This window comes from Pristis pectinata, chromosome 22 (assembly GCF_009764475.1).
Source record: "Pristis pectinata isolate sPriPec2 chromosome 22, sPriPec2.1.pri, whole genome shotgun sequence".
Classification (NCBI taxonomy): domain Eukaryota; kingdom Metazoa; phylum Chordata; class Chondrichthyes; order Rhinopristiformes; family Pristidae; genus Pristis; species Pristis pectinata.
Genome location: NC_067426.1, coordinates 22,310,274 through 22,326,144, shown reverse-complemented (window position 1 = coordinate 22,326,144; position 15,871 = coordinate 22,310,274). Strand labels below are relative to the sequence as shown.

The following is a 15,871-nucleotide window of genomic DNA, read 5'->3' as shown; positions in this document are numbered from 1 at the left end:
AACCACTATTGTGCATTTGCAACCAGCAGATCAGAATGCTCACACTATTTCTCAATAACCCATTCAGAAAAGTATTGCTCAAAATGTCAGCCCTTCATGAAACTTTATTCAAACTTGACTGGAGGAAGTTTTTGTTATAATTGCTTGTAACCTTGTTTTTTTTTCTAAAATGTCTCTGCTCCCAGCTTCAAGCCAGAACTGTACAGACAACCATTACCTTCAGTTTTATTTGTCAAAAGATGTATTCCAAGCCAGAAAGTGTAGATGACTTTCTCTTCCAACTGATCTCACATAACTGCATTCCAAAGAAAGACGAGTTATATCCTACCATGAGTGTTGCTACACCTTCTGCATTAAATTTCTGTGTGATGGGAGGTTGGTTTGGGGTGGGCATGGAATTGTAGAAAACAGGAAGAATTAGGATTAGAACGTAGGATGAGAAGCCTAAAGGAGAAAATGTAAAAGACCCATTTCCCTTCGGATCAAAAATCAGGGCAAAATTAAAGTAATTAGAATCAAGAGAGAAAATGATAAATCTTTTCACCCAGAGGGTGGCAGGTGTAGAAATCATTACCACACATAAATCATGTCTGGATATGCATGCAATCTGCAACATGGATCAAATGCAGGGATGAGCTAGCTAATTCTTTCCTGACTACCATGGATACAAATGAACCAAATGGCCATCTGCACCATAAACATTCCATGATTCCGTACACACCTTATAGGAGGTATATAAAATCATGAGGGGCATAGATATGGTGGATGGTCACAGTCTTTTCTTCCCCACCACCAAGAGTAGCGGAGGGAAGTCTAAAACTAGAGGATATAGATTTAAGGCGAGAGGAGGAAAATTTAAAAGGAACCCAAGGGGAAACAGAGGGTGGTGGGTATATGGAACAAGCTGGAGGGATGGGTACAATTAAAGATATTAAGCCAAGAAATATGGAAAAAAATTTTAAAAAAGACCTGAACAAAGCTACCCTACTCAGATACATCAACAATATAACCTCTACAGAGATATATCATTCAGACACTTCATTCCAATGTTTGCTTACTTGATTTCAACTGCAAGTGCATTTGCTGAAACTATTTTCAAACCTATGAAAGAGATTACCACCATCATTGACTTCCATGTATAAACTTAAAATGGTCATGCTGTGTTACTTTAACTGTCAGTTTCAGTCAAGAATGAACAGAACAGTGGCACTACCAAGTTCAAATTAAAACCAGACAGAAACCCCCAAGGGAAACACTATCACCTTTTCTAGTAAGAAGCTTCCTTTCAGGCCATAGTTCCCCTAGCAGCATTATTCTTGATTTCTGGTGCCAGTATCTCCATTTATGTTGTTTACATCCTTTAAAATACAAATTGAAATAAAGAGAAAAAAAATACAGAATTCTGAAACTACACAGAATTGGACAATACTTCACTTTTAGTCTCAACATATAATGCAATGTAATGAATCCCAACACATCAGAATTCCATTGAAACATCCAGCTGCAATGAGATCAAGGAACCCTCTATTATCTAGAACAGATTCAAAAGCAGAATCTGGTGATTTGACCAAGAGCAGAAATAAGAACAGAACATAGACAGCCCAACACATTCCAAAAGCAAAAAACTGCAGGATGCTGCAAGTCAGAACTAAAAACAGAAAATGCTGAAAATACTCAGTAGTTTGAGCATTGGTAATGCAAGAAACAGTTACCATTTCAGATCAAAGACCTTCCATTAGAACACCAATAGCATTCCAAATTTAACAGAAATGGAAATGTTTAATTATTAGAACTGTAGCTTTCAGCATTTGTTAAAAAAAATGTAATAATAATGTCTGACAACTTGTTCCTGCTAACTTGACTTCAAGCACCAGAGGATCTGAAAGTGGCAAGTGAATTCCCCTACCTGACAGCTGCATGTTGAGTACTGGATTTAAACTTCTTGGTTATTTGCAGACAGAAATCACAGATGAAGACACGTCAAAACTAAAACTGCGATTTAAGTGCAAAAATCTTATTTATGGGATTGGTAACAGGAGTATTTACTAAAGTTCCAAACTTAACTGTGAGAGATCCAAGAAGTTGATTGTAAATTTCACTTCTAACAATAGCAAGATCTGAGACATACCAACATGCTACCCAAATTAGCAAGTCAGAAGTTAAAGATCATGAACCTCCTTTTTTGATATTTTCTTACAGAGAAAAGTTTAAAATGTTCCATTCTTACTTAAAAATGAGAATGGGCATGTCAAGCCCTGGGAGGTAAAAAAAAAATCCCAAGGCTTTGAAATGTACATGAAGTTTAATGCTAAAATTAGAAGAAATAACAGAGACAAGAAATAATACTTGTGCATGAACTGGAAACAAATACCCAAACTGCATAGTGCTGTCTTTAGCACTCAGATAGGGCACTCTTATTTTAAGGAAACATGCAGCAATTATGCTAACCTGCAGCAAAGAATGGAACAGAAATAAGATGATAACCATTTGCAATAAGAGAAAATCATAATGCTGCTATTCATATTTTGATTATTTTACACTAGGAATTCTGTTAGTATGGAACTGAACGCATTCTACAAATGCATATACATAATTTACTTTCTATTACCCACAATATATTAAGAATTATGAAAGGGGATGTTAAAAAGCACCAGGTAATTAATAATTACACAAGGTATTGACTGGCATTTTCTGGAGAAAAAGAGGTCACCATTTTCTTCAAGAAAGCACCATTCATTTTACGAAGAGAAACAAAGCACTGCAGAACTGTCCTGAAGGGTCCTGACCCGAAACATTGACCGCCTGCTTTTCTCCATGGATGCTGCCTGGCCTGCTGAGTTCCTCCAGCATCATTGTGTTTTTCATGCATTTTACAAATACTAGACAAGGATTGGATTATTTTTCATCTCAATTTAGGACAGAAGTCATCAGACGAGTGGGTGGGAATGTACAATCCTAGCTTAGCACCAAAATGCCAATGTGCCAACTTAAGATTGACCACGCAAGTCATATGCCAGCAGGTTCTGTATCTTTTAGATGACAGCTCCATTTTTAAGCATGGTGGTACTCCAAATACCAATTTTAATATTAAAGAACTGAAAGGATAGAATACTATTAGAATTTATTGTTTTAGAGGCAGTCTACTAAATTTCTTGTTCTAAAAGTTTGAAAATACTTCTGGAGGTTTGTCCATACCTGAACACTCCACAGTTCAGTACTTCCATTGCAACAAAAGTTGAATAGATAACATGATGTTACATATACTGTTCACTACTTCACCTCTAAAGATGCTTCAAAATAAGCATACCATGTGGAAACCCTCTGAAAAATAGTCATTGAGGGCCACAAAATAAACATATATATCACATTTGTAAAAGAACAAATACAGAATAGTAACTATTCCAAATGTAACACGGCATTCATCTGTCAACATAGTGAGAAACAAGCCTATTTAAGGTTTGCCTGGGCCAAAGCTCCTTAAACACATCCCGATAATCCCAAGGCACTTCAAGATATGGTTAGCTGTTGAATTCGATAAAACAAAGTATGGTGTTTAGGTAGGTAGGTATTTTTTTAATATGCAACGGAACCTACATAATTTCAAATATTCGAGAACTGCTCAGTGAAATTACCACTTAAAGAGGTTAGAGATAACTTCAGCAGTGTATCAGCTCCCTCCCCTCCATCTTAAAGAGATTACATCACTGGTATAAGGCTGTCCGCATTGTAAAGCCCTCCGTCAATGCGACTGGGTTTTACCTGCGCGTCTATCACGAAGATGAGCGCTCCAGTGCCCCTGAAGATCATCTCATAGTCAAAGGTAGGGTCGAAGAAGTCCACCTGCCCGGGGAAATCCCAGATCTGGAAGTTGACGAAGGAGCTGTTGGAGATGTCGTCCTTGTAGATCTTATTGGTGCTTTCCAAGAAGAGCGTCTCGTTGGGGGACATCTTGTGGAAGACCACCTTCTGGATGGACGACTTGCCGCTGCGCCTGAGGCCCATCAGCAGGATGCGGGGCTTGCTGTCCGACTGCGACTCGTTCCCTTCCATGTCGGCTTCTTCCACCCCATAGCCGAAGTCCTTGGGGAAGGAGTCCACTCCGCCGTAGCTGCCGGCCAGCGGCTCCTCGTCGCCGTACTGTATGGACATGTCCGAGGTTGAGCCGCCACTGCTACTGCTGCTGCTGCCGCCGCCCTGCCCGGACTCGGCCGCACTCCGCTGGACAACGGCGCTCGACGCTTCCCTGACCGCGCAACCTAACCCGCCTCACCTTACACCCCGCTTCCTCCTTGTCCGCCCGCTCCGCTGATTGGTTGCGCCCGCCCCCGGCGTCGGCCCCGGCCGCCCAGCGCCGCGCGCCCATTGGCCCTTCTCGACGTCCGTCAAGCGCTCGGCGCCGACAAGTTTGGTGGCGTCTGTCATGTGTTAGAATCACCTGACTTGTCCTGGCTTCCTCCCGTGCCAGGAAGCAGCTTTTGGCAATGGAGCAGAGGGGGAAGGAGGAGGATCAGGTGGAGCCGGAGGTATGAGAGCAGGACGGCAGCTAGGCTGATAGAGGGGGGTGCTGATGGCTGCTGTGGAGAAGTAGGATGGAAGGGAGAGATTGGTTTTAATGTGGTTGAATTCTGGCACTATGGTCGGTGCAGTCCCAGCCGGTGAGCTGCAGTCCCTGTGACCAGAGTACAGGCTGCATCATGTGACTGGTAGAACGTGATTTGTTTAACAATGTACAACAAATCCATGAATTGTTTAACTAATTTAAGGCAGGTTTGATCTCCTGATTTGATTGTAGAATGCTGTTGTCATGGTTTTTCTGAAAATATACAGCAAAAATTAAATACTTTATTTTCAAGGTTAGAGTGTCTATCCATTCTTAAGACTTTGATCTCCTCATTATAAAGAACAAATTCTTTAGGGTCTGGAAAGATGCATTAAAGTGTGCTACGTTGTAGGCTAATGTATTTTTTTCCATGGGCTCATTGTTGCACAATTCAATTACACACGAGGACCAAGGCTCAATGTTCCGATTTTTTTTCTTTCCTGTTCTTCAACATTAAGAAATGAGCAGGAGGAAATGGGTAGTTTGTGGATTTAGTTCATGGAGTAAGAGGTGAGGGATGCTGGGGTGTTGAGAGGGTCAGAGATGGCTGGGAAGGGTAGAGTAGGGCAGGGTGGGGGGAAGGGTAGGGTAGGGCAGGGTGGGTGGAAGAGTGGTCAAGGCATTAGTTGGGGAGGAGAGAAACTGGGATTTCTAGGGCCAAGTCAGACAATTAGTATGATGCAATGATATCTGCTGCTCAGGAGAGGAATCGGATAGGAATTAGGTTGGCGTTGCTATTCAAGGATGAGGGGCAAACTGGAGAACCTGAGAGAGAGTAACTGCAGGATGAGTTTTTACTTAAGTGTTGGACACCATGGGCTGCAACCTGCTCTGGTAGGACTGCTTTAAGTTACACTAAAGCAGGCCTCAAGGTCTTGCAAAGACCAGCTTCTGCATGAGTGACATGCAAGCACCAATGAAATTTGTGGAAGTAACATCTGTTGACACACATTGGACTCCACTTGCAACATCCGGCAATCTGGGTTTCTCCACGTCACATATGTGAACAACTCAAATGCAAAATTTTCAACTAGGCAAATTCTACTATGTGTCATGTATAAACATAACATTATGCAGTGGGATTTCTAGACAATGTCCTATATATAGCATCTCTGACACACAGATAATTAGACATAAATGGAAAAATCAAGCTGAGCCAAAAAGTAATTATGAAGAGAAGTGACTAAAAACTTTATCAAGGAAGTACATTTGAAGAACAGTCTTAAAATTGGGGGAAGTAGTGAAGTGCTAGAGGGCTTTTGAAAGAGAATTACTAAGTATGAGATCTGGAAGGCTGAAGCCACAGCCATCATTGATTATGATTCCATTTCAATTGCCAAAATTAGGGTTAAACTTGGTAAAGTTAGGAGAACTGAGCATGCTATAGTTTTGTTGTTCAGCCATTCCTTTTTTTAAATATAGTGTTTGTTCACCTTTGCCAACAGGAAGCATTAATGTTATGTACTTGTAGATGGCTAAATAGGGTTTCCTGGGGAAGAAGACATCAATTCCTTCTGCAATATACAGAGCAGACAGTTGAACCACGATATTAAAAAAAACTGTCTAATTTTCTCTGAAGAATTGAAGTATTTAAACTACTGTTTTCTGATTATGAACATTCAGTTTCATATTTTTTATACATATAATAGCACAGAAGAAGGCCACTGGCCTGTTGGGTCCATGCTAATCACCTTTGTTTATTTTTTCCTTTATCTTATACTACATAGTAATTTATAATAGTGAATTAACTTTCAAGCACATCCTTGGGGTGTGGGGGAAGACTGGAGTGCACAGAGTGAATCCATAGAGAGAATGAGACAAACCCTGCTTAGATGGCACTAAGGTCAGGATTGAATACGGGTCCTCAGAGCTGTGAGGCAGCAGCACTAACTGAGCACCACTGTGCCATCCTATTCAATCCACAGTGTACATTTACTTATATTTTAACATGCAACTTTTTTAGAAAAGGATCTGACTCAGAAAGAATAATAATACACACATGAAATGTTACCGTTCTGAGCTGTAAAACAATATTAACTGTGAAAACTTCATTTAAATTTATGTCATTCGTGACAGCCGTCCACTCTTGACAAACAAATGAAAAAAGTTGTACCTCTGTCTGTACATGCTGCAGTGTTTGCAAATTTTTATCCAACAGTTTACTTTTTGCAGAGGCAAAACTTTTTATGTAGAGGATTGCACAAATTAGTTGAAAAGTCATTAATCAGGTTTTATGGGTTCAATGAGGGAAAATATTAACTAAGGTATCAGTGGAATTCCCTGAGCTTTTGAAGAGCATCATGTGATTTTTGAACAAGAAGGCAGGTCCTGAATTTAATATCCCATCCAAAGGACAATAGCACTAACAATACAATGATGCACAGAAGTTTAGGTCTGGATCATGTGTTTAATTTCTGGTATGAGCCAGGCTTTGAAGTATCAGTGTTACAACTGAGAAAATCAGTCAGTGCTTTTAGAGGAAATTTAACTTCCAGGTCAACCAGTATAACTCAGGTTATTCAGGAGTTAAAATCTGTGATAGAGTAAACCCTGATTTCCTATCATCATCTTCCTGCTACTAGTTAAAATGCACCTGAATCAAGTAGCTAGAACACATTTCAGCCAAGATTCTATTGTGTAAGAAATATTTACAAGAACTAAAAAAAGGATGGTGGTATGGCCTTGCCTAACTTTAGATTATATTATTGGGCAATTAATATCAGATATTTAATTTTTTGGATACAAAATTTAGATGTAATTCATTGCCCCAAATGGGTACACCTTGAGCACCAATCAGTACTTGAATTTTCATTAGTTTCTATTTTAGGAGCTTCACTCCCTTTTGCACTTACCAAATTAAGTAAACACGAGTAACCCAATTGTTAAACATACAATACGAATATGGTTTCAATTTTGTAAATTTTTCGGATTGAATAAATTTAACTTGTCAAGTCCCCTTCAATCCAATTTTTTCTTTCATCCATCCATCCAGAGTTGACTCAGCTTTTTCCATATGGAAAAGGAAGGGAATAGTATGTTTTCATGATCTATTCATTGAAAACTGTTTTTCATCTTTTGAACAATTGTCTAACAAATACAATTTGCCTAGATCACACCTTTTTCAATATTTGCAGATTAGAATTTTTTTAAACGCTGCTATACCCTCTTTTCCGACACCTTACAAAACTGAAACTGCAGAAAAAAATTTTAGGTCTTACTCCTTATCAGAAGGGCTTGATAGCAATAATCTATGATTAATTATGAAAATACGTCCAGAATCATTGGACAAAATTAAGAATGAATGGGAAAGCGAACTCCAGACATCTTTACCTACAGAGACTTGGAAGAAAATTCTTCATTTAGTTAATACATCTCCAATGTGTGCCAGACACTTGTTGATACAGTTTAAGGTAGTTCACAGGACCCATATGTCCAAAAATAAGCTAGCTCATTTTTATAACCATATAAATCCTATATGTGATAGACGTAAATCGAATGTGGCTTCTTTGACACATGTTTTGGTCCTGTCTTGGAAAAATATTGGAAAGACATTTTTAACATTATTTCAAATGTATTGAAGATTGATTTATAGCCTCACCCTATCACTGCAATTTTTGGATTACCAAGGATAGAGTTTGGCCATTTATCTGCTTCTGCTAACCGTATGATTGCTTTTGTTACATTAATGGCCAAATGATCCATTTTGCTTAAATGGAAGGATCCAATACCTCCTACTGCTTTTCAATGGTTCTCTCAAACTATATCATGTTTAAACTTGGAAAAAAAATTAGGAGTGGTACTGTTGATCCTTTGAAGATATTTGGAGTCCATTTATTCAATATTTTCACATGATGTAGATCCTCTTTCAATAACTTTCCAACTTAGAGGAACGGAGTTGACGACATAATATTGTTCTGTTTCTACTGAGAAATTTTAGCCCAGTCTTTTTTTTTCTTTTTGTTTTTTTTTTGAAATTTTTCCGTTTAGTTTATATTGTTTATAATTTTCCTTATTGATTTGGGTTTTTTCTTTTTTTTAATCTATATAATCTTTTTCTTTCTTTTATATTATATTCATTTACTAAGAGATCGTTGGATCTACAGATTTTATATTTTATTGTTCTTTATGATTATCGATGCCATGATAGTTATCCTGATCTCTTTGTATTACACATATAAACATTGATGCTATATATCAATCTGTATTAATTTGAAAACTAATAAAAAGATTGAAAAAGAAACATCCTATTGCGCAGCGAGGGCCAAAGCCACTTTTTTGGTGTACTGGGCAGAGAATCAAAAAACCTGTTGACAAAGGAATGGATGCTATAAAAAAACCACGAAATAATAATTTACATGAGGATGTAAGGAACAGCAATGTACCACACTACCATGACAAAACCCTATCCAGGAACATGTCATTAGGTTGAAATTGAATGAGGTGATTGGTGACATTTGGGGGCATCAGTGGTGGGATGCAGTGAATGTAAAAAGATCCCATTTCACTTTTTATAGAAGAGCAGAGTAGTTCTTTCCAGCATTATGACCATGATGTGTCACTTAACCAACAGCACTAAAACATTGCTCTTTGTGGAATATTTCTACAAAAACTTAGTTGTCATATTTCCTATATTACAACAGTGACTCCACTTTAAAAATGTGTCATTAGTATAAAGTGTTTAGGAAGCTTAGTGTGAAAGTTTCTAAAGGAATGCAAGGTTTTTATTTATGTTATAATAATATTGGAGCCTGTTAAAATAATGTCCAAAACAATCAAGGCTGTTAAAATTCTGACCTATTATGCTTTGCTTGTGTTGGGTAATAACACAGCAATAGAAATGCAGTGCTTAGTTTTTAAGATGGAGATTACTTGTCAAGATGAGCTCTTTTAGAAATTGAAGATATAATAACATCAAGTGTAACATCTCATTAGTATGTTAATTGTAATCTATAAATTTGCCAATGACACTACTGTTGTTGGCAGAATCTCAGATGGCGATGAGGTGGTGTACAGGAGTGAGATAGATTGGCATGTTGAATGGTGTCACAACAACCACCTCGCATTCAACGTCAGCAAGAGCAAGGAATTGATTGTGGATATCAGGAAGGGGAGGTCAGGAGAACATCCACCAGTATTCATTGAGGGGTCAGTGGTGGAAAGGGTGAGCAGCTCCACGTTCCTGGGTGTCAACATCTCAGAGGATCTATCTTGGGGCCCAACACATTGATGCAATCATGAAGAAGGCACGCCAGTGGCTTTACTTCATTAGGAGTTTGAGGAGATTTGGTATGTCATCAAAGACACTTGCAAATTTTTACAGATGTACGGTGGAGAGCATTCTGACTGCATCACCGCTTGGTACACAGGCTCCAATGCACAAGATCGAAAGAGACTGCAGAGGGTTGTAGATTCAGCCAGCTCCACCATGGACACAACCCTCCCCGCCATCGAGGACATTTTCAAGAGATGGCGCCTCAAGAAGGTGGCATCCATCATTAAGGACCCTCACCATTTGGGACATGCATTTCTACCATCGGGAGGAGGTATAGGAGCCTGAAGACCCCCACTCAATGATTCAGCTTCTTCCCCTCCGCTATCAGTTTTCTAAACTGTCCATGAATCCATGAACACTACCTCATTATTCCTCTTTTGCACTATTTATTTATTTTTGTAACTTATAGTAGTTTTTATGTCTTGCACTGTATTGCTGTCGCAAAACAACAAATTTCACGACATATGTCAGCGATAATAAACCTGATTCTGAGTTGTTCTGGTTTTATTTTCTACATATGATCTAACCTGCTTTATACTAAAACTTAATTACAAGCTTAAAATGTGTTTTCAAATACGGGTGATGCCCTCTATTTGCTGTGAGTTAACTTCCCTGTAATGATGTTTCCTTTTGTGATACCTTTTTTAACATGAGGCACATTTGATGTATACCAGAGGTGTACCATTAAACTATTACAAGATTACATTGGAATCAATGGAAAAGTTTGCAATCATAATGCACAGATATTGAAATATATAAATTTTAAAAAATCTGGAGAACATATTATCTATGAAAAACCTTTCTACTCTGGAGGCTTTTTCAATCACTTGTTTCCATATTAATTCCTAGGTGACTGATATTCATTACATAATATATTTATATAATAATATAATTTTATAAACAAGAAGTCAATTAAAATGGACAAGCTAAGGGCCTATTTCTGGAATAAAATCAGTAAATTCTGAAATAGCATGTCAGGCCCCATCTGTGGGAAGAGAAACAGAGTTAACATTTCAGATTGAAGACCCTTCTTTCTAGAAATTGTTTAGTCTTCATTTGCTTAATCACATATTGGAGCATTAAAGTATGAATATTTCATGACAACATGCAAACAAATGGTATATTATATCACTTCAAAATAATTGAAATTAATTGTTAATGCACGAAATTGAAATCATTGCAAATCCATTTCCTTTATTTGCTTTAATATTATGAAGCATACAATGAAATATCAATGAGTACTCTTGGCATTTCAGCTGATTATTATTCTCTCAACCAATACCACTAAAACTGAATGAACTAGCAATTTCTCTTGTTGCTGTATGTGGGATCTTGTATAAATTGTATACCATGTACCATGTAACAGAGCTTTGTATTCTATTAGGTGTGAAATGTTTTGGAATTTGTGCCAAGAAACTGAATTGCATGATAAGCTTTGTTTCAGTGTTAAGTTGCATTAGCATGATCATTTGACATATCTGCTGATGTCACAGTACTTTTTTCTAGCATTGCTCTGTTATATATGGATTCTACCTCCTGGTGTATATATTGTTCACCAACACTTCTGTGTCTTTCTCAAGTAAATCCTGATGCTCTCTTCATGCCCTTTCCAGCCTCTTAGCCACTGGCAGCCACGCTGTTGGCTTCCCTGTTTGCTGAGCAGAAATGTGTTGAAGACGCAATAGACTTGGATGCTTCCACTGGACCTATGCAAGTCACAAGTGAATTATTGTCAGTCGAGAGCACTCAATTGTAGACTATTTTTCAGTCTTCTGGAGGACCCTATTTGGTGTTAGCACTAAATATAACAATGCTTTAGTGTACCATGAAATCCAATTTGTAGGCAAAGATATTATGGTCAATTTTCTTGATGATTTATTGGTTTATCCTGGTGACTTGTTTTTCTTTGACTATATAATAACACATAGCAGAGAGTATACACACAGGAAGCCGAAGGAAGGATTTTAATTGCTCAGCTGAATACTTCAGACACATTTGAGGTTTTCCTATATCCTTCTTTGTATATTAAATACTGTAATATTGTGACATTTTGATACATTTGCTAAGTATTGGGTTCCATCAATATTCTGACACATTTTATTTGATATTTTCCTGAGAATAATATAAATTCACCAAATTGTAATGCCTCAAAAGTTTTATTATATAAGACAAGCAGACACTGCCTCACTGCTCCGATGACCTGGGTTTGATCCTGACCTTGCATGCTCTCTGTGTGGAGTTTGCCTGTTCTTTTCATGATTGCATGAGTTTCTTCCCAGTGCTCGAGTTTCTTCTCCCATCTCAAAGATGTGCTAGCAGAGTAACTGACTATTGTAAGTTTCACCTTAATGGCTAAGGGAATCAAAGGGGAGTTCATGGGCATGTGTAAGAGAAAATAATATGCAGGGGTACAGGGAAATAAGGGAATAGAGAAAGAGGTTAAAGTGATTGCATTGGGAGCCAACGTGGGTGGAGTGCTGTTGGTTTACAACCTTCCCATTTGAAAATTCCTCTTCCAATTTTTACATTATTATATTACTATAAAAGGAGCTTATGGGAGTGATTCAATAAATGATTATGTTTTAAATAAAAAGTTTTGCTGTACATTTATTGCATTGCATAATATTTTAACTATTATTGTCATGACATATTGTCAGGTATGAATCCTGACTATATAATTTTGATCAGTGGGGTGCGCTATTGCAAGATCCATTGCCATTGAGACATGTTTCCAAAATGTGTATCTGCAGCAAAGTAATTATTGTCTTTTACAAAGTATTTGCTGATACTTTTTTTTCCCTTTGATTAGAATAAATGTCTCCTCTCTTTTAACTCACAGTTTTAAGGTGGCAAGGTGAGGAAGCAGCTGTTTGTTACTGTTTGTGAATATCACCGATTCCATGGAAATCCATACACCCCTCACCATTCCGGTTAATGGGATCTTTTCTGTAGATCCTTTACAAAGTTGGTTAAACATTAACATCTCATTAAACATCACAATCCAAACATTCATGAGATTAACTTCACGAAATTCTGCAATGTTTCCAAGTTTGAAAATTGTTGCTAGCCATTAATATGGCAATGTATGTTGACATTCCGGTTACAACAGTGACTAGAATTCAAAAATTCTTCATTGGTGTATTCTGAGGTCATGAAAGACGCCACAGTTCTTTAATGTGCATTAGCCCCAACCCCTCCAAATTCCTATCCATCTTACCTTGAACTCTTTGTTTAAAGTCTCCAATCAGCTTTAAATCATAGATCAAAGTCGCTATTGACATAAAATGTAATTACAGCAAAGATAGTGAAACTACAGTCTCTTGGTTCCAGTCATATAGAGAGAATCACTAGCAATGGTATTCCTTCTTATCTCCACATTACATTCATCCATCTCTGCAGCGCTTGTTGACCAACAGTGCATCCTGGTTAAACTATGCCATGATTTTTAAATTGTCATCTTTGTCTTCATATCTCTGAATACTCTCTGCATCTACAGTCCCCCCAGCCTAAAAGCCTCTGAAATATCTGCACTCCCCAGATTCTGCCCATTGGTTATACTTCGTTTTAATTGAACTACTTTTGGAGGCTGTTTCTTCAGCTCCCAAGACCCTGAGTTCTCAAATATTGTCCATAAAGCCTTCTGCTACTTTGCCTCTCATCCTTTCAGGTTCCTGTTGTGAGAAAGGTTGTTTTGGTATCTTAAAGATAAAAGGTATCTGGACACACAGTCTTTGTGCTTTAAAAGGAGGATCTTATTCACAAAGACCGACGTGGGAACAGAATGTGAGGGAACAAATGCACCCTCGCACACTCGCACTAGGGTGATCGCCAAACGCGGGGGGGGGGAGTCGCAACAGGGGTGAAGTGCACACACGCTCACACACGTGCAATGAACTAGTACAAACTATCAGGGAACGAACAAATACATTGTCTGGACCCCCTGAATCGGGACAAACAACGGCTCTACGCTACTGGGAATCTACTCAGGATGCTCCTAGACCCCTGTGGAAGTGCACCATCTCACCTGTGGTCCCGACCCCAGCAGCAATCGGAAAAAGAGGAAGAGAGCCCATGTGTACCGTCTTTTATAGGGCTGTAGCGAGGTGGAGCCCGCTCAGGTGAAGCAAGCCAATGATTCAGGGTCAAGAACAAGGGTGGGTTATGAGCCAATCCTCAGGTGTGCTCTTTAATGGGTGGGGCGGAGCCAGACCCCTGATTGACAGTGGTACAGCTTCCAACCTGATAGGCAACGGTATCATCCGACCATGGGGGTCAGTAGTGTTGTCACTGTCATCTGACCCCTGGCCTTTCATACTACACCTGTGTCTGCGTGGGTTTCCTCCGGGTGCTCCAGTTTCCTCCCACATTCCAAAGACGTATGGGTCAGTTAACATGGGTTTAAATGGGTGGGCATGGGCTGGAAGGTAACTCATTGTTACTGTGCTGTAAATAAAGTTTAAAGTTTAAAAAAAAGTAATAGAATTTTCATTTGTGACCCACACCGAAATATGAATCAGTATCCTCACGTCTTTGGATGGTTAACTTTCAGGTTCCTGTCAGAATGAGCAAGTTTACCAAAAGGTATTTTTCTGTGAGACTTCCTCAAAAAGTTTCACTCTGATCGTACAGTATTTATTTATATAATGCATTGTTGTTCTCTTTTATCTGAGATTCATCTGTTATTGTATCACCTTTACATTAGAGTGACTGGTAGAAATTCCAAAATAATTTCTATTAAAATTACAAAAAAAAACTACAGATGTAATTGTGGTAAATTTTGGAGACAGTTGCTTCATACATTTGCTTTCACACAGATGGTATTTGATCAATTACAGTAACTACCTATGAAGGTGCCTGACTAAAGTCCAACGCTATCTTTCATAGCTTGTGTAACACTTGCAGCATCATTAATAAAAGTGTCATCACTAACTGCAATTAGGGTAAAATGAACAGCTACTTAAACAAAACATTCCATCTGGTTCTTTAATTGGTAATTCTAAACCTGAAACAAAACAAAAATCACATTGATTATAGATGTAGCTTGGGGTCAGGACCTCGTGGACACATTGTGGATAGATTTCACCAATTTCATTCTTAGCTCTTCACATAATCATAGATGGTAATGTAGACTAGGATCAATGAATAAGTGGAGGGTGTCATAGAGAGAATGGGTTAGCTAAAAGGCTATTCGAGAAATATTGGGGAAGACAAAGCAAAAAGTTGAGTCAATTATTTTTGTATGGATAGCTTTTGATGTGCCTTAACAGTTTATTGTTTCAAGTTATAGCAACTTTAGCTATTAACTCTAAAACTGACCTTGGCCATAAATTAATTGATACCAGGAAAGCAGTAGACATAGAAATTTTTACTTTCTAGCGTTGTAAGACATTCAAGCTGGACCTTTCTCTTAGTTAAGTGACTCTCATTTTAAATAAATTTATTCTACAAATTCACATAAAGATACTTTTCATTATATTCTTACAATTAATGGAAAGGAACAAATGTGATATTCGTAATTTTCTGAATTTAAGAAACAATAGTCAATGTAGCAGTCTACTGAGATTGTTGTCAGCAGTTTTCAGAGGAACTACCTAAATACAGAGGAGAATAATAACACCAATCCTTCTGTGTATCTAATTACATGTTTCTCCATGTTGGAGGCAACTTAACAGGAACAATAAAATCTTATTGGACAAACAATTCTTAAAACTGCTGGTGGTGCTACATAGTTGAAGCAAGACCTATTTTGGACTCCCCAGTTTGTCTCTGAAGGCTTGTTCCAGATGTTAAATACCTAAATAAACTTGAGAATGCAACTCAGTAGTTGAATCGTTGTGGGGTAATTCTCCCATCGCCACCACCCCCATCGCACCTGGATGGGCAGGACAGAGACAGCAAGGGCTGTGGAGTGGGGAGAACATGAAAAACTTGAAGACAAGCCTGCTGTTCCTCCAAAACATTTCCAGTTTTGAGGGAAGCAGATTGGCAGACAGACAATA

At 38.3% G+C, this 15,871-nt stretch overlaps 1 protein-coding gene across 1 annotated transcript in view; it reads right to left on the bottom strand.

The window, feature by feature from the left end:
• rragca (Ras-related GTP binding Ca) overlaps positions 1-4,611 on the bottom strand; it is a 29,370-nt gene extending 24,759 nt beyond the window's left edge. The window contains exon 1 of the mRNA XM_052036439.1: positions 3,760-4,611. Within this exon, the coding sequence (XP_051892399.1) occupies positions 3,760-4,149 (390 nt within the window). The 5' untranslated portion in view covers positions 4,150-4,611. The remainder of the gene's footprint in view (positions 1-3,759) is intronic.
• Between the last annotated feature and the right edge of the window lie 11,260 nt (positions 4,612-15,871).